At 40.7% G+C, this 24,225-nt stretch overlaps 1 protein-coding gene across 5 annotated transcripts in view; it reads right to left on the reverse strand.

Annotated features, from left to right (window-relative positions):
* LOC124142636 overlaps nucleotides 1-24,225 on the reverse strand; it is a 246,291-nt gene that overhangs the window by 186,795 nt on the left and 35,271 nt on the right. For 4 of the 5 annotated variants that reach the window (XM_048390407.1, XM_048390402.1, XM_048390393.1 and 1 more), the window contains exon 4: nucleotides 1,929-2,198. In XM_048390407.1, coding sequence (XP_048246364.1) covers nucleotides 1,929-2,198 — 270 coding nt within the window. Of the gene's footprint in view, nucleotides 1-1,928; nucleotides 2,199-12,435; nucleotides 12,536-24,225 lie in introns of those variants that run through there. The other variant, XM_048390395.1, reaches the window with a different exon arrangement.

Raw genomic sequence — 24,225 nt, forward strand, 5'->3', positions numbered from 1 at the left:
TTTTCAGAAGATTTAATGTTCATATATGGACTATTATTAGCTGAGCTTACTAGGGCTTCCGACTAGAGGCCAAAGAACGGTTTACTATATCCTTGGTAGCTGACGTCCTACCGATTTTCTTAAATAAAGCAAAAACACAAGGTTCAAAACAATGTTCATAGTAAGCAGGAAAATGGTCCACTGAGCTGAATGAGTAAGTGAGAGAGTATGGTTCTTACCCCTTTAGCAATATCATGGTGGGAGACACCTGAAATGGGTTTCACACATTGTACCCATCAGGGAAACCGAAACCTGGGTCTTTGGCATGAAGATCGAACACTTTAACCACAAGCTGAATACACTGAGCTGAATATTTACGACCATGGGATGTTTGTTTGTTGTTTAACTCCGCACTTAGCACTATTCCAGCTATATGATGGTGCACCATAAATGTTCGATCTGGACCAGACAATCCAGTGATCAATATCATGGGTATTGATTTACGCAATTGGGATATAGCGACATGCATCAACCAAATCAACGTGCCTAACCACCCAATCCCAATAGTTGCCTCTTACGGCAAGCATGGGTTGCTGAAGACCTATTCTAACCCAGATCTTCACGGGTGTGATATTATCTATAAATATTTGTACTCAAAACTGAATATAAAAGTGTGTACATAAACATTCAGCTCATAATCAGGGACAAATGTAACAAATTTTTCATTGTGAAGTCAAAAGTAAAAACAATTATTTTCTACAATTTGATCTATCTTGTGACCATGGTAACAGTCACCAGACTCCATCTTCCCGAAGCAAGGGAGTTAACTGACTTTAAAAGTCCAGTTTCCATCCATGCCGAACTAGGCTGGAATTACTGGGCTCGATCGTTGCGCCACCAGTGGCTATTACAATTATGTCCCTTCTAAGCCTCTCCTATGGACCAATCAGATTCCACCTATCGTATCACTTACGTTTGCTTCACACAAAATGGTGGCGCTCAGACAGGATGATCTGCTCGATAATCAAGATCTATATTGTGATAAAACGGGTCTTACATCGCGAAATGCATCAAATCACGTGAGCACCTTGATTAAAAACATGAAAAAATTTGGAAAATATCTGCTGACGAGTTGGCGGTGCACATGCTTTGCAAATCCTGCAATCGATCTAAACCTGCTCGACAGTTTACGAACCGGATTTTGATTTCGACTATGCATAGACTCGTTAGTCCAGACAAAATGTAACTCCATAATACCAGCCTAGTTGGGCAAGGGTGGAAACTGGACTTTTATAGTCAGTTTACTCTCTTGCCTCGGGAAGATGCCAGACTCAAGTATTGGTACTCAGTATGGGTCTGAAAAACGTGATGTCAAATCAAACAGTATGATGTCATGATATCCGACTTACAAGACGGACACTGGCTCATAACTATGATGGGTATTGGCCCGACTCTCATAGTGCAATTTATTGCAATAATGATTTGTAGATTGCGATACGTATTACAATATACTGAATGAGTTCTTCCATCTGCAATTTGTTACAAACCTGAATATATAAGAACCTACACAACTGCCTCCCCACTCACAATTTTTCACAACTTTGTCGGTGGCTGCCGTTATGTTGGGTTGTTGCTATGGTCACAATGTACGCGTAATACACATATTAGACAGGAACCTGTTCACAAATGGTTTCAATTTGTTGTCGCACGAATAAGTTGCTAAATTCTGCATTTCATAATCACAATTCGCCGTGTCACTTTTGTAAAGTTTGTCAACAAGATGAAGATATCCATGACTTTGAATACGCATTTCACAGGTATTTTCCAAACACATTGGCATACATATTCTGTAGTATTTATATTGTGCAATATCAGTAATACCTTATAGATTCTTTATGGAGTAAAGTTAAGTTCTTGCCTTGAATACTCTGTACAGTCGCTGTACTTACCTGACTTTAATTTGAGGGTGACACGAACAATGGGTATCATTTCAAGCTTGATCACATAATTATCTGCTTGGGTAACAAGAAGAATCTGTAGCTCTGAAATGATCGTCTCGGTTTCGGTTACCAGGTTCTTGTGGACAATAGCCAGCTGTTTTGATACAATGAACTGCACGTTTGCATCTGTCGTGCAGGACAAGTTAATCTCATCTCCTTCTTTGACGTAATCGGGTCCAGGGACGTCAAACCTTGGGTTATCTTGTGCATGGCTGATGCCTGGAACAGACACAAGAATGCATTACCATGGTTACAACAGTAAAACCTTGAACTTGTTCATGTGATGGAGTGAGTGAGTGGATTAACGCCGCTTTTAGCAATATTCCAGCAATATCATGGCTAGGGACACCAGAAATGGGCTTCACTAAATGTACCCATGTGGGGAATCAACCCAAGCCTTCGACGTGATGAGAGAATGCTTAACCACTAGGCAACAGTGGTGTAACGACTCAATATTGCATCCCGGTCAAAAGCCCATGATACAATACAGGGATTAAAAACGAATGTACTGTGATACATTACAAATTATATTGGTGTAATATACATGGCTAATAACAGAAACGGTTAAACCCCAGTGTGTGCAGATTCTCTGGTATTTACCAGCTGGCAATAAATAGCATAACATTCACTGTGCCTATATGTTTCGGGATTACAATATCCTATCTTCAATCTCTGAAATTTAAGAGTGAGTGAGTGAGTGAGTTGCGTTTAACAGTATTCAAGTTATATCACGTCGTGTCAGCTTAATGTGGGAGGAAAGCCCAAAGTGATGCAGGTATTGGATGTTTACCACTTCGGTGAAACCCGCGACCACGGGTATGGTGCCGACAAACCTAGAAACATAATCGAGGCGATTGAAATTTAAGAACAAATGATTCAAGGTTGTGATTCATCTGCAAACAGGAAGAATATCCACTACTGAAAAAAAGCACTGCGTAACAATGCGAATCGTTGTGAACATGGTCCATTGTTCGACTTTCACAAATCTACGTCTACAACTGGGATTTACCTGGGTTGTTTACCATGGTGGTCCAGTGGACTCCAAGACTTTAATTGTGGGGGCCCAGGTAAAAAATGAAAACAGTTTAACATGTTTAAGCAATATTCAAGCAATATCATTGCACACACCAATGGGCTTCAAACATTATACCCATGTGGGAATCAAAGACCTGGATTTCAGTGTGAGAGTGAACGCTTTAACTAGTAGGCTTAACTACACCGCCCCATTCTGATAGAGAACTGCCAGCTATCACAATAGCACATTATGATGGAATTTTTTATACCCCTATAAAGTTCCCACAGCAATAACTTTCAGCTAAGCCAACATTCATTCGAAAATTTGTTGTTATGAAGAAATGTAAAGAATTCATCTCCTTTTTCGTTATCTGATTTGGCCACGTTGAGGAGTGAATTGGAAGTGATTTTGTTTGTTTGTTTGTTTGTTTGTTTGTTGTGTAACGTCACACTCAGCAATATTCCATTCATATGACGGCAGTTTGTAAATAATCAAGTCTGGACCAGACAATCCAGTGATTCACATCATGAGCATCGATCACGCAATTGGGATACTATTATACCGTAACATGCATCAACCAAGTCAGTGAGTCTGACCACGCCTCTTACGACAAGCATAGTCACCTTTGAAGGCAAGCATGGGTCGCTGAAGACCTACTCTACCCCGAATTGGAAGTGAAATAAACTTAAACATATTTTAGTTATCTCTGGCAGTAGAAATGCCCCCCAAAAGAAACATTTGTCCACGCTTCCTTAACAATGCTACCCTAGTTACCTCCCTTCCCTCATCAACACACTCAAATGAATAGAAGTGAAAACTGTCAGCTGACTCAACAGGAATATATGACCATGTCGTCAGTCACTACTTTTCATCATTTTTACTTGTCTTTGGGCAAGTAGATGAGTGAGAATTTATTATTCTTAGGCTGTTACCAGGGTGCTGTTGTACAAAGCTATCTTAGTGCTAAGGTGATTGTAACTCCCATACTTTATCATCGACCTACGACAGTCGTACCCCGAAGCTGTTTCGTACAACTAGGGCACCCAGGGATTCATCTAGACCTGCTCAGAGGGAGGCTTTTGGCCCTGAATTGCCGCAAATGACAGTAAACATACCCAATTTAATTATAACATTTCCAAATACCTGATGTTTTTCCAATTTTGCGTGCCATGGGCACTTAGTTTGGAGTCCTAGATAAATCCTTGGTGAGTGTATGTTGTGTGTGTTAGTCAGCATTATTGCTGCTGTGTCACAGCCATGTGACTACACACCTACAACTGTGAGTGCGAGGTGGCCCCCGCTCACTGAAGCACAACAGACAGCAGACATTCCTGTGTGCAGTCGAACAGAAAGCTGACAGAGACTTGGGCTGACTGCCAAACTACACTACAATGCTCACATAGGACACATTTGACACACTAAGCAGGATCGAAAACTGGACTGTCAAAATCACGTAATATGAGGATTGACTGACTGACTGACTGACTGAGTATGGTTTTACGCCGCTTTTAGCAATATTCCAGCAATATCACAGCGGGGGACACCAGAAATGGGCTTCACACGTTGTACCCATGTCGGGAATCGAACCCAGGTCTTTGACGTGACAAGCGAACGCTTTAACCACTAGGCTACCCGACCGCCCCAATATGAGGATTGCCATGTATCCGCACCATTCAGAGATTTGAAAACATCCTTCAGATTATTTGATTATCAATTACAGTCCCATCCATGACACCATTACAAACAACAATTTCAGTACTGAATCCAAGCATGTTTGCATTGGGGAATGAATTCCCTTTCATAGCGGTGTGGTTTATTCAAGTGTTCACGGTATTACAAATAGGATAGAATTCGTGTAATGGGATACAAATTGCCATAAATATTCTCCAGGGGTTTCAGATGAATGTTTACTGCACAATCAGTGAAGGAACTGGGGGGAACAAAAAATGGGCTTGGCATCACCAACATGTGAATTGACCCGAGTCCTTTCATGTGATGAGCAGATATTTTGATCACGAGGCTACCCCACCATCCAGTAAGTAAGCATGGTTTTATGCCTCTTTTAGCAATATTCCAGCAATAGCACTGCAGGGAACAACAGAAATGGGCTTCACACATTGTACCCATGTGGAGAATCAAACCCAGACCTTCAACATGAGGGCCGAGGTCTTTCCCCTCAAGGCTACCCCACTACCCAGACATTGAATATATAAGCATAAGTATGGAATAGGGCACTAATTGTAACCGTGGCATGATGGGAGTGAGTTTGGTTTTATGCTGCTTTTAGCAATATTCCAGCAATATCATGGTGGGGGACACCACAATTGGGCTTGAATGTCGGGAATCGAACCCGGGTCTTCGGCGTGATGAGCGAACACCTTAACCACTATGCTACCTGACCATCCTCTGGCATGATGGGCACCAGCTTTGTTCAAAGGCCGATACAGGTTTGTTGTACAGAAAAGGCCCAAGAGCATGCAATGAAAAGTGCTTTAGATTGCTTTTAACATGATCAAGTGTGACAGAGCATGCAGTGTGACAGAGCATATGGATGTGCAGCTGTGCCCTCTGGGACTCAAATGTGCCAACCAGAATGCATTTCAATGAAAAAAGTAATAGCTTATTTGAATTTCTGTATATTATGCATGTTTCTGTTTGTCCAGTATATTTAGAAGTAACTTAAGCATGGGCATCACATGACAAAAAGCATCACAAGGTGTTTTTATTACACAGAATGAGATTCCGAATGGTGTCTTTAAGGCGACAATACATTTTTAAATCCGCCCTTAAGAACCTACCCTGTCATTTGCACAGTAATACGAGCCAGTTAGTGAGTATGGTTTAATGTCACTTTTAACAATATTTCAGCAATACTGTGGCGGGAGACACCAGAAATGGGCTTCACATTGTGGCCATGTGGGGAATTGAACCTGGTTCTTCAGGGTGACAAGTGAACACTTTAACCACGAGGCAACCACACTGCCACAGTAATAGAAGGAATTTCGAACCCTTGTATTTGTTTGTTTGTTGTTTAACGCCGCACTCAGCAATATTCCAGCTATATGACGGCGGTCTGTAAATAATTGAGTCTGGACCAGACAATCCAGTGATTAATATCATGAGTATCGATCCACGCAATTGGGATCGATGACATGCATCAAACAAGTCAGCGAGCCTGACCACCCGATCCCGTAAGTCGCCTTTAAAGACAAGCAGAGTCACATTTTACGGCAAGCATGGGTTGCTGAAACCTACTCTACCCCGGAATCTTCACGGGTCTCGAACCCTTATAACAAGTAAGGAGACATTAGCATGATATCTCTGGAAACTAACTGTATGAACAAGTTACTTATGACTTTCTACTGTTATGGCAGGGCTCGATTCAGCTACTGTTATCTAAAGCATTAGTATTTTAGCATAAAAAGTTATGATTATTGTAATTTGCTACCTAATGTTTAAGTCTACAAGCTTTCGTTTGTTTGATGTTTAACGCCACACTCAGAAATATTCCAGCCATATGATGGCGGTCTGTAAATAATCCAGTGATTGATACGAGCATCGATCCACGCAAAATGGGATACGATGACATGCATCAACCATGTCAGCGAGCATGACCACCTGATCCCATTAGTTGCTTCTTATGTCAAGCATGGGTTGCTGCAGACATATTTTAAACCCAGTCTTCACTGGTGGTATGTCAACGTGCACCGAGTGCATCATGTAAAAAGCTACACCCACCATTCCCCAAACAATAATGATCTTTGAGCACACTCACTACCCCTCAGCTTTATGTACCATACAACAACACAACTCAAGCCAATCCCTGCGTCATGTGAAATGTATATGCTTTCTTGGGCTCGACGTCATCAAAAATTATGTTAACATGTCCCTTTTTTGTTGTACAGCAATACGCCAATATGTAAAATCATGACGGACAGAGATCTGAGATCATATTTATTTAGACTAGTTTATGCATCAGTGTTACCATGGTTACAACTCTTCTAAATTTATTGGACCTGATTTTGTTTGGCGCAACTCAGTTTTCACGTCAAAAGCACCTGGTGCAAGTTAAATCAAGTTCCGTAACTCCAGCCCTGTATGGATACCCAATTTTCAAAGCAAAATTCCTTGCTATCACCCTATCAATAATATTAGACAACTTTGGATGACTAGCCCAAGGCCCCCACACGTTGAAATTCCTTACAACACGACCTGTGAAGATCCGGGTTAGAATAGGTTATCAGCAACCCATGCTTGCAGTTAAAGGTGACTTATTGTAGTTAGATGCATGTCATCATATCCCAATTGTGTGGATCGATGCTCATGATATCAATCACTGGATTGTATGATTATTTACAGGCTTGATTATTTACAGACCACCGTCATATAGCTGAGTGAAGCGTTAAACAACAAACAAACAAACTCACCATACATCATGCATATCACACTAATAATGAAATGCTGGGATGCAACAGGGCTCAAAAAAATCTTTTTAGCCATTGGGTATTTCTATTTTCTCACGTTATGAACTCATAATGGATACTGATACTTTCTTTGCATATTCAATATATTAATAATCTCTTGGGTATTTTCAAACCAACGAGCGGACATTTTTTAAAAACCAACCTACTGAAAATGGTGACTTCAACTGCATCTCTTTGTGTGCAGCCCAAATTGTCACATGCGCCTAGCTCACAACAACAACATGCCTGTAAGTTGCCATGTTTACAATTAGAGAGAAGTTGCATTTTTCTTCCTTGTTCACTGTGTAGTATGTGCATGTGTAAGTAGTGTCTGCAAATGGCCATTAGTTATGTAATAGCTAAGCAATTATGTTCCGTATTATTGTTCTGCTACTGTATTTATTCAAGTCAAAATTCATTGATTATGTTGACTCACTTTGCATATTTCACACAAATACACAGCTTATCCGAAGTGAAGGGGCAGTAGGGAATATCAGCATATGACAGAATGGTTTTGGGGAAAATATATCAGCATTGCATTTTACCATCCACCTCAAACAAGTGATTTCTAATGGATGGTAATCTCTAGAGTGTGCCAATGACTAACATATTTATGACTATAGACGATTAACCATTGCCATCGCAACAGCTACAGCCTCTCTCACAGTCCCTTAACCATATTAGTTTTTCATTCTGCAAGCTTACAAATAATAACTGAGAACATAAAACCTTAACTTAAAAGGGCACGTGAAAATATTACATCACAAGCACAAAATGATATCTACTTGCCATGTTAGACAAGTTGGGATAAAGGAAATGTTTGAGCCTTGTACTGTAATGCTATCATGGCTATGGCTCTAAATGAAGCAAGTCTAGATTTTCAATAGGTTTTGAATCTCATCTCATTGCGTCTCCTTTTCAATTTAAATGCAGTTACTCGTTTCTATCAAAATTACATATTATAACATCACAGTAGAGGACACCAGAAATGGGCTTTACACATAGTACCCACATGGGGAATCGAACCCAGTTCTTCGGTGTGACAAGTGAATGCTTCAACCACTGGCTACCTTTTGCCTCTTTTGCCTATCATTTATTTTGTACGGAGCAAAGAGGAGGAGCCAACAGATATTGTTGCCAGCTATATTTACTTATAGGTAGCCAAGTGATGAGCAGTAGATGAATTTAGGTTGCCAATCGTTGAGGAATGATTATTAGATGTTACTCTGATATTTAGAGGATTGGCTATGACAAGAATTAACATGGGAATGACTATTGCTTGATGAATCACCCCCATGTCATCAGATCTTCCCAACCCAGATGTATTAATAAATATGATAAAGACTTTACAAGTACACTGATCACAACACCCACTGCAAGAACAAAAGAGGGTAGCATGTACATAAAAAACGAGAGGGGGGTTGTTATGCCATATTGTTATGTTATGACACAAACAAAATTGTTTGTTATGTAACGCTGCTCTTAGCAATATTCCAGCTATATGGAAATAATCAACATGATCAAGTCTGGACCAGACAATCCAGTGATTCACATAATGAGTATTGATCCACGCAATTGGGATACAGTAACATGCATCCACCAAGTCAGTGAGTCTGACCACCCGATCCCGTTTGTCGCCTCTTACGACAAGCATAGTCACTTTTACAGCAAGTATGGGTTGCTGAAGATTCTACCCTGGATCTTCATGGGTCAACAATAACAAAAAAGACTAGAGTAGTTGACATGGTGTTCGAAAGGAAATGGGGATACACACCTACTGCATCCCTCCTCTGCATCTACCAGTGCAACAGTATGCTGTTAGGGACATTATTTTCCCATTCGTACATTATACTCCTTTTCCAGATACCCATTAGTAAAAGTGAAGACTATTCAGTCATATCATTAAGTTAATATGATCCTGGATTATGTACCACTACAAAGTTGTTCTTGTTTCTACTGAAATATATTAATGACTAGAAACATGGGCAAAATAACTTAGACCTGCATCGATGTATAACACTGTTCCAATGATACGAAATATCAAGGTCATACAAATGTTATTCACCAGCTTTGACATCGATATCGGGAGAAAATATGACGTGGATGTGTACCAATGTATAACACTGTTCAAATGATACTAATATGCAGGTCATAAAAATGTCATACACTGACTTCGATCGATAAAGGAACACGCATAGGAATATTCATTGTTGCATTCACGCTCAGCATTTGGATAGTGAGATTATCGGTTACATAAGCGGATATTCTCCATAACCGCCTCAACAGGCCGCCGGCCGTTGAATCCACACCGCGGGGTTACGAGACAAGAAAGCAATACAAACGATAGAACAATGTTCTGTCTAATACTAGACAATCAACTGTCATCGGCAACATGTGGCGTTATTGGTTGTGACGATCGATACTCGTAAAATTTGTGCTCCTCTGTGTGTTAAGATGTGTTAAACATGAATTCATCCATTTACACAGATCTCGGATCGATACTTTTTAAAACAGATCACGTGTTCAAATGCATCAGACGAAGCCGGTATGTGTCTGTACAGACGCCGGCTTCTGACAAGTACTGATCGCACACAAGCGGAAAGGGGATATTTCCCTTATCAAAGTATTAACCATACTAGTGTGTACTTCCAGTATCAATATTCCGCGAACTGAAACCGACTAGCATGACTAGGCTGCTCCGATACTGTCCCATCAGCTAGACATGGCGCGCGTTTGAAACCGGCAGGTGTAAATCCAGGTGTGTTCAGTAAATGCATGATGATATACACTGCACTGTAAAAAATGGGTGTTTAGATCGTTTAGGTAACTAAACGGATTTTGTGTAGAAACAAATCGTTTACGTTTAATATCTAAGCAATTTCCATTTAGTCGCCTTACTCGGTACCGTTTAGATATTAAACATTTACTGTTTAATACACATATAAAGCAAATATTAAAAGGAAGCCTTAAAGAACTTTTTTTCAAATTAACAAAGAATTAATAATAGAGGAAATACTATGTATATAGTTGTCGGAAATATAACCTGTTCACTGAATTCTTTACGATTTTACTCTTTCTTGGGTGATTTAAGTAACAGATAGATTCCAGTATCAAAACATACTCTCAGTGACCATACAAATAACCCAACACGTATCTAAACATACTGTGGACTTCTACAACTTCATTTTCTATTGTGTAGCTGTTATAAAATTAGTTTGAATTTTTAACGCCACCATTCTAAACGAAGTGTATTTAGTTTGATTAAACATGCATGTTTAGTTTCTAAGTGTCATAGTTTAGTTTCTATATGTATATGAACATAGTGGTTTAGTTTCTAAACACATATCGTTTATATTTACAAAATATTCCAGAAGTTATTATATTAAAGAAACAAGTGGTACTGTCTCTATTTTAACAAAAACTAATGTGAATAAATAGTTTTGGACACATTTGTCATGTATGATTTAAAGGCTCATCACCTGTTTAGTTTCTAAACGACTAATGTGTAGATTAAGAGTTATCCCGCCTGTGACCTTGCCCTTTCGACGCGTCCTTTACCCTTGACGGAGACGCCATCTTACACCACAGTGAGGATCTTCCAGGTGACTTTTTCTATTTTCTACTTTGGCAGTTAAAACATATATTTGGTCAACATCTAAGGCAATAAATTGAATCAGTACGATGTAGGGATATGTAGAATGAAGATTTACATACATTTTTATTGTAAATACAATGCATTTGAAGTTGATTAAGAAAGCAGCGGTGTTGCTACTTGTGGATTTTTTTCTTCTCTGGTGGGGTGCATGGTCTTGTAGGTCTATCACAGAAAAACTTGTTTTTGCCTGTCCTAATTCTTATGTTATGGAAAGAATGGATAATTTTACTTGTTCAATGTGTTTCTACGCCACAAGTAATCCTTTAAACTATGAACAACACCTTGTCTGATATCACAAAAATGACCGAAACTTTGTAGTGACATGCACTGCAGCAGCTTTCTCGTATTCTACATCTATTATTTCATATATTGCAGATTTTCATGGAGATCAAATTAATGAAAGGTGGGGAAATTTGGAGGTCAGTGGAAAAATCAACAAATGATTTATTCAACGCCGTGAAGGAAATCATGGCCCCCACTGACGAAGCTGATGTAAGACTAAAACACATTATTTCAGATTAGCAAAATTACTAAAACTTTATATTGGAAATGATCACTATTCAATTTAATTATTGAACGTCAATTTAGAAATAAATTCATGCTTTGACTTTTGCAGGAACTAATGGAAGATATTGAAGCTTTTCGCTATATGGTGAGGGAAACAGGATATGACAGGGGCCGAGGAGCGAAAAGCACCTCTATATTGGAAAAAAATCAAAGGTGTCTTTTACTCTTTTACCGTCTTTTGTCTATTCTATTTCATTTTACAAAGATTAGACATTTTCGGCATGTAAGGAGTTATTTGTAAGACTTGATAAAAGGTAATTGCTGGGGGCGGTAGTATTTCTTTTAGATCAGTGCGTGTATTGATTAAGGTTATTCTTTTCTTTATTAGATCAATACTGATGTATAAATGTCACGAAAAAATAATAGAAATATTAAGTATGATATTATTATTATTATTATTATTATTATTATTATTATTATTATTATTATTATCATATTTTATCACGCATATATGTTGGTTGCAGGAGTTGTCTCCTAAACAATTTGACGAGGAAGCCGAGAAAACAAAGTTGCCAGTAGGGCCAATGCTTCAGATCTTTGTAGAGGACAACCGAATAACCATGATAACTGAGGCAATCATACACGCCGACGGGGTAAACCTTCCTGTCATAACAAGTAGTGTTCAGAAACAAAACGCTAAACGCGTTTTAAAAGTGGAGACATTTTGCCGTTTAGTTTACCGTTTAATCGCTAAACGATCGTTTTTTCTGTGGCAGTTGGGAAACACATATTTATACGTTAGTTTGTAGAACTTACCTGCAAACAAAACACAAACTGCTGCTATTATAATCCTCGACATGTTTCCCGTTCAACTAACACACAACGCACGCTATCTCTGTCCCGCTTCTATCTGCTACCCAGTGACGTCACAAAAGAAGTCCCGCACTATTTTCTCTTTAGTGAGCTGTACATAATAATTGATGTCAGGTAGTGTATATAACACACAGTTTTCACACTATACATAACACATTTATATTACATAGCTTATACTTCTCTATCTATTTCACAATTCGTCAATTGTGCCTATACTGATACAACGTGGTCAGTAAACCACGTGTATAACGGTGTATGTGTTGTGTGCGTCATTGGGACAGACGTTAGTGTGGTTATGTTTCAGGCAATAGATACCAGACAATGATACTCAAACACTGAACCGGATCATCACCCAAATCTGTGTTGGTTTCGCTTACCTATTTGACGATATCAGAGACATGTTTGTCACCATGGTCTAGCCTGGTGTATCGCCATCTAAATAAAAACCTTATTACGGACATAGGTGATAATGCATATTTATTTTGCCGGTATTTTGGGATTCATTTTCCGGTTACAAGGGATTATGAATCAGTGACTGGCAGATCTCTTTGTTACTTTGAGGACCTACCTACCTACCTACCTACCTACTGACCCACCCACCAACCCATCTGTCCATCTTGCTCTTGAAAAAGCACGTGCCTTTCTGTGGAATATACGTATCTATTATATTTTGCATAAAAGTAAATTTTGCTCTTGAAATGTAGTTACCTACACGAACAATGTTGTAGATGATAGTCATGTACCTTGCTGTGAACAGAAGACCTTGCTGTTGAGCGTAGCCATGTACCTTGCTTTTCACACAGGACATGTACCTTGCTTTTAACAAAAGACAAGTTCTTTGCTGTGATCAGTGAGTGAGTGAGTGAGTATGGTTTTACGCCGCTTTTAGCAATAATCCAGCAATATCACGGCGTGGGACACCAGAAATGGGCTTCACACATTGTACCCATGTCGGAAATCGAACCCGGGTCTTCTGCGTGACGAGCGAACGCTTTAACCACTAGGCTACCCGACCGCCCCTGCTGTGATCAGAGGACATGTACCTTGGTGTGAACAGAGGAGATGTACCTTGGTGTGAACAGAGGACATGTTCCTTGCAGTGAACAGAGGAGATGTACCTTGTTGTGAACAGAGGACATGTACCTTGCTGTGAACAGAGGACAAATACCTTGCAGTGAACTTAGGACATGTACCTTGCTGTGAAAAGAGGGCATGCACGTTGCTGTCAACAGAGGATATGTTTCTTGCTGTGAACAGAGGACAAGTACCTTGCTGTGAACAGAGGACAAATACCTTGCTGTGAACAGAGGACAAGTACCATGCTGTAAACAGAGAACATATTCCTTGCTGTGAACAGAGGACATGCACCTTGCTGTGAACAGAGGACAAGTACCATGCTGTGAACAGAGGACATGTTCCTTGCTTAGAACAGAGAACATGTACCTTGCTGTGAACAGTGGGCATGCACTTTGCTGTGAACAGAGGACATGTTTCTTGGTCAGGGTTAACTTTACTGTGTCTTCATCTCCCACATTGGTCAGGGTTAACTTTACTGTGTCTTCATCTCCCACCTTCGTCAGTGTTAACTTTACTGTGTCTTCATCTCCCACATTGGTCAAGGTTAACTTTACTGTGTCTTCATCTCCCACATTGGTCAGGGTTATCTTTACTGTGTCTTCATGTCCCACCTAGGTCAGTGTTAACTTTACTGTGTCTTCATCTCCCACCTTCGTCAGTGTTAACTTTACTGTGTCTTCATCTCCCACATTGGTCAAGGTTAACTTTACTGTGTCTTCATCTCCCACCTTGGTCAGGGTTATCTTTACTGTGTCTTCATCTCCCACCTTCGTCAGTGTTAACTTTACTGTGTCTTCATCTCCCACCTTGGTCAAGGTTATCTTTACTGTGTCTTCATCTCCCACATTGGTCAGGGTTATCATTACTGTGTCTTCATCTCCCACCTTGGTCAAGGTTATCTTCACTGTGTCTTCATCTCCCACATTGGTCAGGTTTATCTTTACTGTGTCTTCATCTCCCACATTGGTCAGGGTTAACTTTACTGTGTCTTCATCTCCCACATTGGTCAGGGTTAACTTTACTGTGTCTTCATCTCCCACCTTGGCCAGGGTTTCATACTTTCGTTATCAATATATCATGTTATCCCAAATAATGAGTGAGTGAGTTGGGTTTAACGCCGCTTTTAACACTATTCCAGTTATATCGCGGCGTGTCAGCTTAATGTGGGAGGAAAGCCCGAAGTGATGCAGGTCTCAGACGTTTACGACTTCGGCGAAACCCACGAGCACGGGTATGGTGCTTACAAACCTAGAAACATAATCGGGGCGAACCGGGATTCGAACCCACAATCCCGGCGCCTTAGACGACTGGGCCACCCGTGCCCCCTCGACAGAGAGGAAGAGACAGGGGAAGAAAGAGAGGGAGTTAGAGGAAGAGGGAGAGAAAGGGGAAGAGAGTGAGGAAGAGAGGGAGAAAGAGAGAAAAAGAGACGGGAAGAGAGAGAGAAGGAGAGAGAGGGAGTAATAGAGGGATCGAGAGGAAGAGAGGCGGGAAGAGAGAGAAGGAGATAGAGAAAGATGAAGAGAGAGGGAATGAGAGAAAGAGAGGTGAAGAATGAGAGGTAGAGAGACAGGGAAAGAAAGAGAGGAAGAGTGAGAGAGAGGAAGAGAAACAGGGAGAGAGGAAGAGAGAGAGAGGAGAGAGGAGAAGAGGTATGCAGGCACCCTAACTAAAAACTCCTTTCATCAATGTTTTTGTCACTTTCACATCGTTCCTCCATAGACGTAAATAGACGTATATAGACGATGCTAAACAGACATGTCTATCAACTGATCCTGACCATGACGCTGACCGTATCTTTCTCGTAAGGCGGTTTGACCCGGACCTCACCCGCATCTACAAGATGAAGGAAGGTGGTGAGCTGGGCCGTCTCCGCAGCGTCAATATATACAGCCTGGACAAACATGTCCCGCTCAGCTACGTCAAAACATCAGGTACGTATTACATCTCACTGTGCATGTACCAGTTAGCCACGTCGTTTATTTGTTTGTTGTTTAACGCCACACTCAGCAACATTACAGCATTAACCATCGAATCTGGACCAGATAATCCTGTGACTGACATGAGCAGCGATCTACACAATAGGGATACGATGGCATGATACAACCAAGTCAGCGAGCCTGACCACCCGATCCCGTTAGTCTCCTCTGGCGACAAGTCTTTTACTGCAAGCATGGGTTGCTGAAGATAAATTCTACCCCGGATCTTCAAGGGTAGTCAGCCTATTCAAATTCATCAACGTCATCATATCACTATCAATACATATAAGATCATGTATCTTATGCATTAAAGAATACACCACACACTGGTATATTATAGAAAGTCACTGTTTCGGATATTCACTCGGGGTACAGACTAAAACCCCTGTGGATAAAAACCCAAAAGGTCAATGGTCCACCCGGACATATCCTCAGTGAGAGCAACACCGTGTTCATTGAGAGTTGTGGGTGGATTTTGACTGTGACGTACACGTCTGCGAATTACGTCATAGACGTGTTCAATAGGGGAAAGGTCAGGACTGGCCATGGCATGACATAGATGTTTTTCTGTTGGAGAAATTGGGTCACAATACCGGCACGATGAGCACGTGCATTATCATCTTTAAGATGAAACGTTGTACAAATGGCTACACGAGTGGTGCAAGGATGTTGTCCAGTTGATTCAAATAAGTAATTAATATAGAGCATAAACGACCCGTGAAGATCAAGGGTAGAATAGGTCTTCATCAACCCATGCTTGCTGTAAAAGTGGCCTTGTCATAAGAGGCGACTAACGGGATCGGGTGGTCAGGCTCGCTGACTTGGTTGATGCATGTCATCGATCCCAATTGCATGGATCGATGCTCATGATATTAATCACTGGATTGTCTGGTCCAAACTCGATTATTTACAGACCGCCGTCATATAGCTGGAATGTTGCTGAGTGCGGCGTTAAACAACAAACCAACCAACCAATACTATGGAGCGTAAACAGTCATGCAGATATGATTCGACCCTGGCCAACGCCTTGTTTGACATGAAATACATCAGACTTTAAGCCAGCACCCCTAACACATGATACCATTGAGTTGTATGATAAACGCAGAATTCTCCATAGTGTTCCAGTAATTTCAAATTTATACAAAATGTAAAAGAGACAGTCAAGCTTTACCCGGTAGAATGATTTCTCATTATCGAGGAAAGCGCAGTATACGGGTAAGTCTCTCTCGTTATAGTAGGCACAATATTTCATTACGGTAAGGACTGCTATCAGAGCGCCAGCGCCTTTTCTTAATCCACACTTAAAAGCACAGGGAAATGTGACATTGTCATTAGTCCACTTTTCTATTCTTTCAAGTGGACATATTTCAATAAGTTACTTAAGACGGGAGTTAGTTACACCCCAGCGGATGGAAGGGTGGCATTTACATTTCCAATGACCTTTGTATACAGGGGGGATTTGACAGACATTATATATCTTTGGAATATATTCGTTTGTAATAACAGTGTTAAATAACAATACCATACTAGTATATTGTATCCATTATCTTCCTGAGTAGTTTTGATACAGGAAAAGTTGTAGGAAAGAGAATCAGTCGGAGGAGAAAAGTTTTCTTCCATACACCGAGTCTTGGTAGTCTCATAGTTTTCACTGATAGACTGATAACTTGTATATTATCTATAAGCTTTCGTTCACATTGTTTGTAGCGCTTTCTAAATATTCGCTTTGCTTGTTTATATTAGAAGATGGCATGTAGAAAGCCTGTGAACGATAACAATTTTGAATGAACACCCTTATCTGCGCTTTCCAAACACTGACAATAGGGCTTCCTGGTAAGCGACTCAAGCGCATGCGTGTCGAAGGCCGCTACACGAAGGCTGCAGACATGGCAAAACTGGCACAACTCGACTCTGGTTGAGAAGCACCTAGCCATAAGCGTGTCTAAAGAACTGGAAAATGGCAGTAGGTGCCCAAGAGACCAGCTCCAGCAGGGAACCGAGAGGCTGATGCAGTGCCTGGTGGAACTTGTCATAAACTTGGAATAGAGAAGGCTAGGGAGTTGAGACTTGGATTGTATAAAAAGTATCGCAGAGCCGTGAATGCTCTGGACGGAGTTGACACCGCGCTTGTAGCAGCTGGCATGGGACTCGGTGTAGCAGGTGTTAGTTTATTATCAACTATAATTGCCGCGCCTATCGTGCTCGGCATGGAAATAGCGGCTGGAGTCTCGGGACTGGCAGGAATAACGATAAAATGCATTTCTCGTAGGTGGCAAAAGAAAGCATTAAAACACGATAGTATTCGGATACTCGCCGAACATAGGTTGAACAGCATTGAGGATCAAATTTCAACAGCAATGGCTGATTGTAAGATATCCGAGGAGGAGTTTCGTTTAGTGTTGTCAGAACTCACCAAATACAACGTAATGAAGCAGGAGATTCGATCAAAATCTCGTAAGACCAGTGGTATTAGCGAAGACGAGAAAAAAAAGTTCATAGAACAGGGGAGGCAACAAGCGCGTCAATTATTCCGTGCCAAAACCAAAGAACTGGTTGGAGATTAAAAATAGATTGCTTACTATCGTTAGATCACATTTAGACAAATGCTTACAGAAATATATAATAATGGAGAATTACAACATTTATGTTCATGGACAAAATTATTATATCAGTAATGTCAAACCAACAAATGAAGAACACAAAACATTTATGTTCATAGACAAAATTATCAAATTGAAAGAATTACCACAAGGTATATATTATATCAGTAAACAAAACAAATACGATCATCAATTACCAAGAAGAGTATATAATCTGGCCTACTTGTAAAATAATAGAGAAATTTATATCAGGTGGTGGTGAGCTAGGGTCAATTTAACTTAATCTCATGACTATCGTTGAATCGCATAATCATTTTGGCATAAAAAATGCCACCTGTAGTAGCAGTATAGGTATATAAATCCGGCTCCAGTGGAAGTGAGCCAGAACCCCTATTACCTATACTACTGAGAGAGACAACACTGTTGTAGGTCACTGAATATCCATAATATTAAACATAATGTAATAAAATATACAGCTGGATAGTGATGAATTAGTATACACGGTGACAGTTATGTTGTATGTCACTGTATATCAATATTCAAGATCATGTAATGAAACGTAGTGGTGAATACTCACATGGCATTCAATAATGGTGTACCTCACTGTTTGCCCCCTCTACACGAAGCCCAGCCTGCGAATGGGACTTCTCCCAGCAAGCGCTGCCGAACAAACCCTGAACTCATCGGAGAATGTGAAGACTCCCCAACACTGCAGCCTTCTGCATTTCCCAGATTGTCAAAAGGGCTGTATTCCTGGTAGCAGACTCGGGTACTCTCCCAGTGTCAGTCAACGGTTTGGGAGGTACCAAACCTAAGGCACCGAGAACAATGGGGAGTCGGACAACTTGGTACTTCGAAAGCGACATCCGCATATTTGCCATGTTTTTCCTCAATCTTGTCAATCACATTAGTGTCAAAAGGGACAGATAATTCAATGATGTGAATGATTTCATTGAATTTATCAAAAAGGACAAGATCAGGTTTGTTGGCCTGGGTACGTATGAGGCTGTATACGGGCCTCTACCAAAGAATTGTGTATTTATCATTTTCCATGACGCCCTCTACATATTCCGGGTTGTAGCATGGGTGGACCTCTGTGTCAAAACCACAAGCATGGCGAAGACGGTAATAAAATGATCGAGCCACTTCATCATGTCGCTTAAGATACTGTGTTTGTGCCAATTTTGTTTTATTACTATTACATAAAACCGCAAGTGTCCAGGTACTAGCATCTGCTCAAATGCGGTTTTATTTGTTCCCCGACCAGTGGACCCCAGCTCTCATTCCAGCTATCATTCTCAACTCCCTGGGGAGTATACAACCTACGGGCGGTAGAAGGTTTTACATCCACCTCACATGTCGGGTACCCATTCCCTGCTGGTTGAACAGAGGCACTTGTCCAGGGTGACACCAAACGTTTTTTCTCTTGTGTTTCGGGTGTATGTACGTTTTCCTTCTTTCCCCAATCTGTTCATCGACCATTGGACGAGTGGGTTCCTTTGTGAGCATAATCCTATGAGTGCATCCCCGTGCACGTTACCATTCAACTTACAATAAGCTTGAATACGACATAGTTCATGAGTTGTTCAACATACTGACGAGCACACTCAAGTAGCTATTTATGTACATACACGGTTGGCCGCCTCCGTGGTCTAGTGGTAGAGCGTCCGCCCGGAGAACGGAAGGTCCGGGGTTCGATCCCCGGCCGCGTCATTCCAAAAGACGTTAAAAGATGGTACTTGTTGTTACCCTGTCTGGCGCTCGGCATTAAGGGGCTAAAACAAGGCCTGGTCGGCTCGGAGTCAGTATGCTGTGTCTGAGTGGGGTATTCATGTTAATCTGCGGCATGGTATCTCAGTGTGCTAGCACTATAAATCGGCATCAGTCCGGACTAGTACAAGCAGCCACACACACACATTTGCATGCACGTCGCTATATAAGTGCAATGATCCAGGACGCGACGTTAAACCCAATTTCACCTCACCTCACCTCACCTCACATACACGGTTATTCAAAACACAGTCGAGTACGAACACATTGAGAACAACAAAACATGCACATTTATTCAAACTACAAACGAGCATGAACATAACCAAGACCCATTGCGCTTACAACTTTCAACGTTCACTATTTTGAATAGCTAAATGGTACAAAAGTAAATAGTACATGCGCAGTGGTTTATACCATTCATTGTATTCTGCAATGTTGGTGAGGATTTTACACACATGTATGTACAATGACGATCGGCAACACACTCTATGTGATATACACAACATACAGTATAGTTAATGTGTGTGAGAGATTCTCAAGGTAATATTTAATCCACATAAACTGATGAGTCAAAGTATAACGAGTTTGAAGATTGAAAGAACTGTTGTTAAATTTAATTTAACCATCACTCATACCCGCAACTATTTGTAAAAAGTAATCTCCGCGAACTCGGCAGTGTTCTTACTAGAGAGTTCAGTGACTGACGATCTCTAGCCCATTTTTATATTGTGTTGTTCACTGATACTTATGGCTTTTATATATTTCTCAACTAGTTTTAAATCGAATCTGTGATATTCTAGTTCTTGTACTGTCCTTCGTTGACAGCTTTTTACTTAGTCTAAATCTATTTATTATTAATGTACTTCTCGTCACGATATGGCTGTAATACTGCCGATGTGACGTTAAATCTTAACTCACTCACTCACTCTTACTGGAGAGTGGAATAATCTTCCCTTGGCGATCATCCAGACTCTCATTGGGAGCATTCGACGACGGTGCCACGCTGTGATCGCATCAGGTGGATCACGTATGCGCAACTGAGAGTTGTTTTTTTTACAATGATTTTCTTAATTTCGTGATTGTTGACGTTTCAGTTTTGGTCAGATACTCTCATTTTAACGGGTGATGTGACTGACTATTGGCCACGCGTTGTTTGTTTGCATTATGTTGCACATGACAACGTGGTACATGACAACGAAGTCCTTAGCAAACTTTGAGTAGTATAGTTAAAAGGAACTAAAATGAAATCAAAATGGCAGTTTGTGAACAGTTTCGATATATATTCTATTTGCACATAGGGGGTAATTCGTGAACAGTTACTACATATTCTATTTGCACAAAGTGGGTATATTTGTGAATAGTTACCACATAGTCTATTTGCGCATGGGGGTATATTTGTGAATAGTTACGACATATTCTATTTGCACAAAGTGGGTATATTTGTGAATAGTTACCACATATTCTATTTGCACAAAGTGGGTATATTTGTGAATAGTTACCACATATTCTATTTGCGCATGGGGGTATATTTGTGAATAGTTACGACATATTCTATTTGCACAAAGTGGGTATATTTGTGAATAGTTACCACATATTCTATTTGCACATAGGGGGTATATTTGTGAATAGTTACCACATATTCTATTTGCACAAAGTTGGTATATTTGTGAATAGTTACCACATTTTCTATTTGCACATAGGGGGAAATTTGTGAATAGTTACCACATATTCTATTCGCACAACGGGGGTTATTTGTGAACATTTACCACATATTCTATTTGCACATAGGGGTAATTTGTGAACAGTTACTACATATTCTATTTGCACATAGGGGGTAATTTGTGAATAGTTACCACATATTGTATTTGCACAAAATGTGGGTATATTTGTGAATAGTTACTACATATTCTATTTGCACAAAGTGGGTATATTTGTGAATAGTTACTACATATTCTATTTGCGCAAAGTGGGTATATTTGTGAATAGTTACTACACATTCTATTTGCACATAGGGGTATATTTGTGAATAGTTACGACATATTCTATTTGCACAAAGTGGGTATATTTGTGAATAGTTACCACATATTCTATTTGCACAAAGGGGTATATTTGTGAATAGTTACTACACATTCTATTTGCACATAGGGGTATATTTGTGAATAGTTACTACATATTCTCTTTGCACAAAGTGGGTATATTTGTGAATAGTTACTACATATTCTATTTGCACAAAGTGGGTATATTTGTGAATAGTTACTACATATTCTATTTGCGCAAAGTGGGTATATTTGTGAATAGTTACTACACATTCTGTTTGCACATAGGGGTATATTTGTGAATAGTTACGACATATTCTATTTGTTCACATGAGGTATATTTGCGAACAGTTATGATATGTTCTGTTTGTACACAGGGGGTATATTGGTGGACAGTGTTATCCACATGCTGGACTATGTGTCTTGGTTTGTTGGGGAGCGTCCGCAGACCGTGTATGTATGTGGCAGCAACACCTCGGCGTACGCTGAAGACTACCAGGCGTGTGACGACCACGACATCGCAAACATCGTACTCACCTTCCCGGGCGGGGTGTTAGCTAACCTGACGGCGGGTAGGGAAGTCCCATATGGATACGATCAACACTTCCAGGTGCAGTAAATACCAGGTTATAGGAACATTAAATAACAGGTTCATATAAAGCTACTACCAGGTTCTGGGTACAGTTAATACCAGGTTCTTTGTGCAGTAAATACCAGGTTCTGGGTAGGGTTCATACCAGGTTCTGGGTGCAGTTAATACCAGGTTCTTTGTGCAGTAAATATCAGGTTCTGGGTAGGGTTCATACCAGGTTCTGGGTGCAGTTAATACCAGGATCTTTGTGCAGTAAATACCAGGTTCTGGGTAGGGTTCATACCAGGTTCTGGGTGCAGTTAATACCAGGTTCTTTGTGCAGTAAATATCAGGTTCTGGGTAGGGTTCATACGAGGTTCTGGGTGCAGTTAATACCAGGTTCTTTGTGCAGTAAATATCAGGTTCTGGGTAGGGTTCATACCAGGTTCTTGGTGCAGTTAATACCAGGTTCTTTGTGCAGTAAATACCAGGTTCTGGGTAGGGTTCATACCAGGTTCTGGGTGCATTTAATACCAGGTTCTTTGTGCAGTAAATATCAGGTTCTGGGTAGGGTTCATACCAGGTTCTGGGTGCAGTTAATAAAAGGTTCTTTGTGCAGTAAATACCAGGTTCTGGGTAAAGGTTAATACCAGGTTCTAGGTAGGGTTCATACCAGGTTCTGGGTGCAGTTCATACCAGGTTCTGGGTGCAGTAAATACCAGGTTCTGGGTAAAGGTTAATACCAGGTTCTGGGTGCAGTTAATAACAGGTTCTTTGTGCAGTAAATATCAGGTTCTGGGTAGGGTTCATACCAGGTTCTGGGTGCAGTTAATACCAGGTTCTTTGTGCAGTAAATATCAGGTTCTGGGTAGGGTTCATACCAGGTTCTGGGTGCAGTTAATACCAGGTTCTTTGTGCAGTAAATACCAGGTTCTGGGTAGGGTTCATACCAGGTTCTGGGTGCAGTTAATACCAGGTTCTTTGTGCAGTAAATATCAGGTTCTGGGTAGGGTTCATACCAGGTTCTGGGTGCAGTTAATACCAGGTTCTTTGTGCAGTAAATACCAGGTTCTGGGTAAAAGTTAATACCAGGTTCTGGGTAGGGTTCATACCAGGTTCTGGGTGCAGTTCATACCAGGTTCTGGGTGCAGTAAATACCAGGTTCTGGGTAAAGGTTAATACCAGGTTCTGGGTAGGGTTCATACCAGGTATTGGGTACAGCTAATACCAGGTTCTTTGTGCAGTAAATACCAGGTTCTGGACAAGGTTCACACCAGGTTCTGGGTAAAGTTCATTCCAGGTTCCGGGTAAAGTAAATACCAGGTTCTGGGTAAGGTTAATACCAGGCTCCGGGTAAAGGCTAATACCAGGTTCTGGGTAAGGTTTGTACAAGCATCTAGGTAGAGGTTAATACCAGGTTCTGGGTTCAGTTAATAAAATGTTCTGTGTGCAGTAAATACCAGGCTCCGGGTAAAGTAAATACCAGGTTCTGGGTAAGGTTAATTCCAGGATCCGGGTAAAGTAAACACCAGGTTCTGGGTAAGGTTAATACCTTGTTCTGGGTAAGGTTAATACCAGGTTCTTGGGGCATTAAATACCAGGTTCTGGGTAAGGTTCACACCAGGTTCTGGGGAAAGTAAATACCAGGTTCAGGGTGAAGTAAATACCAGGCTCTGGGTAAAGTAAATACCAGGTTCTGG

Source organism: Haliotis rufescens, unplaced genomic scaffold, assembly GCF_023055435.1.
Source record: "Haliotis rufescens isolate VD_foot unplaced genomic scaffold, xgHalRufe1.0.p SCAF_10, whole genome shotgun sequence".
NCBI lineage: Eukaryota > Metazoa > Mollusca > Gastropoda > Lepetellida > Haliotidae > Haliotis > Haliotis rufescens.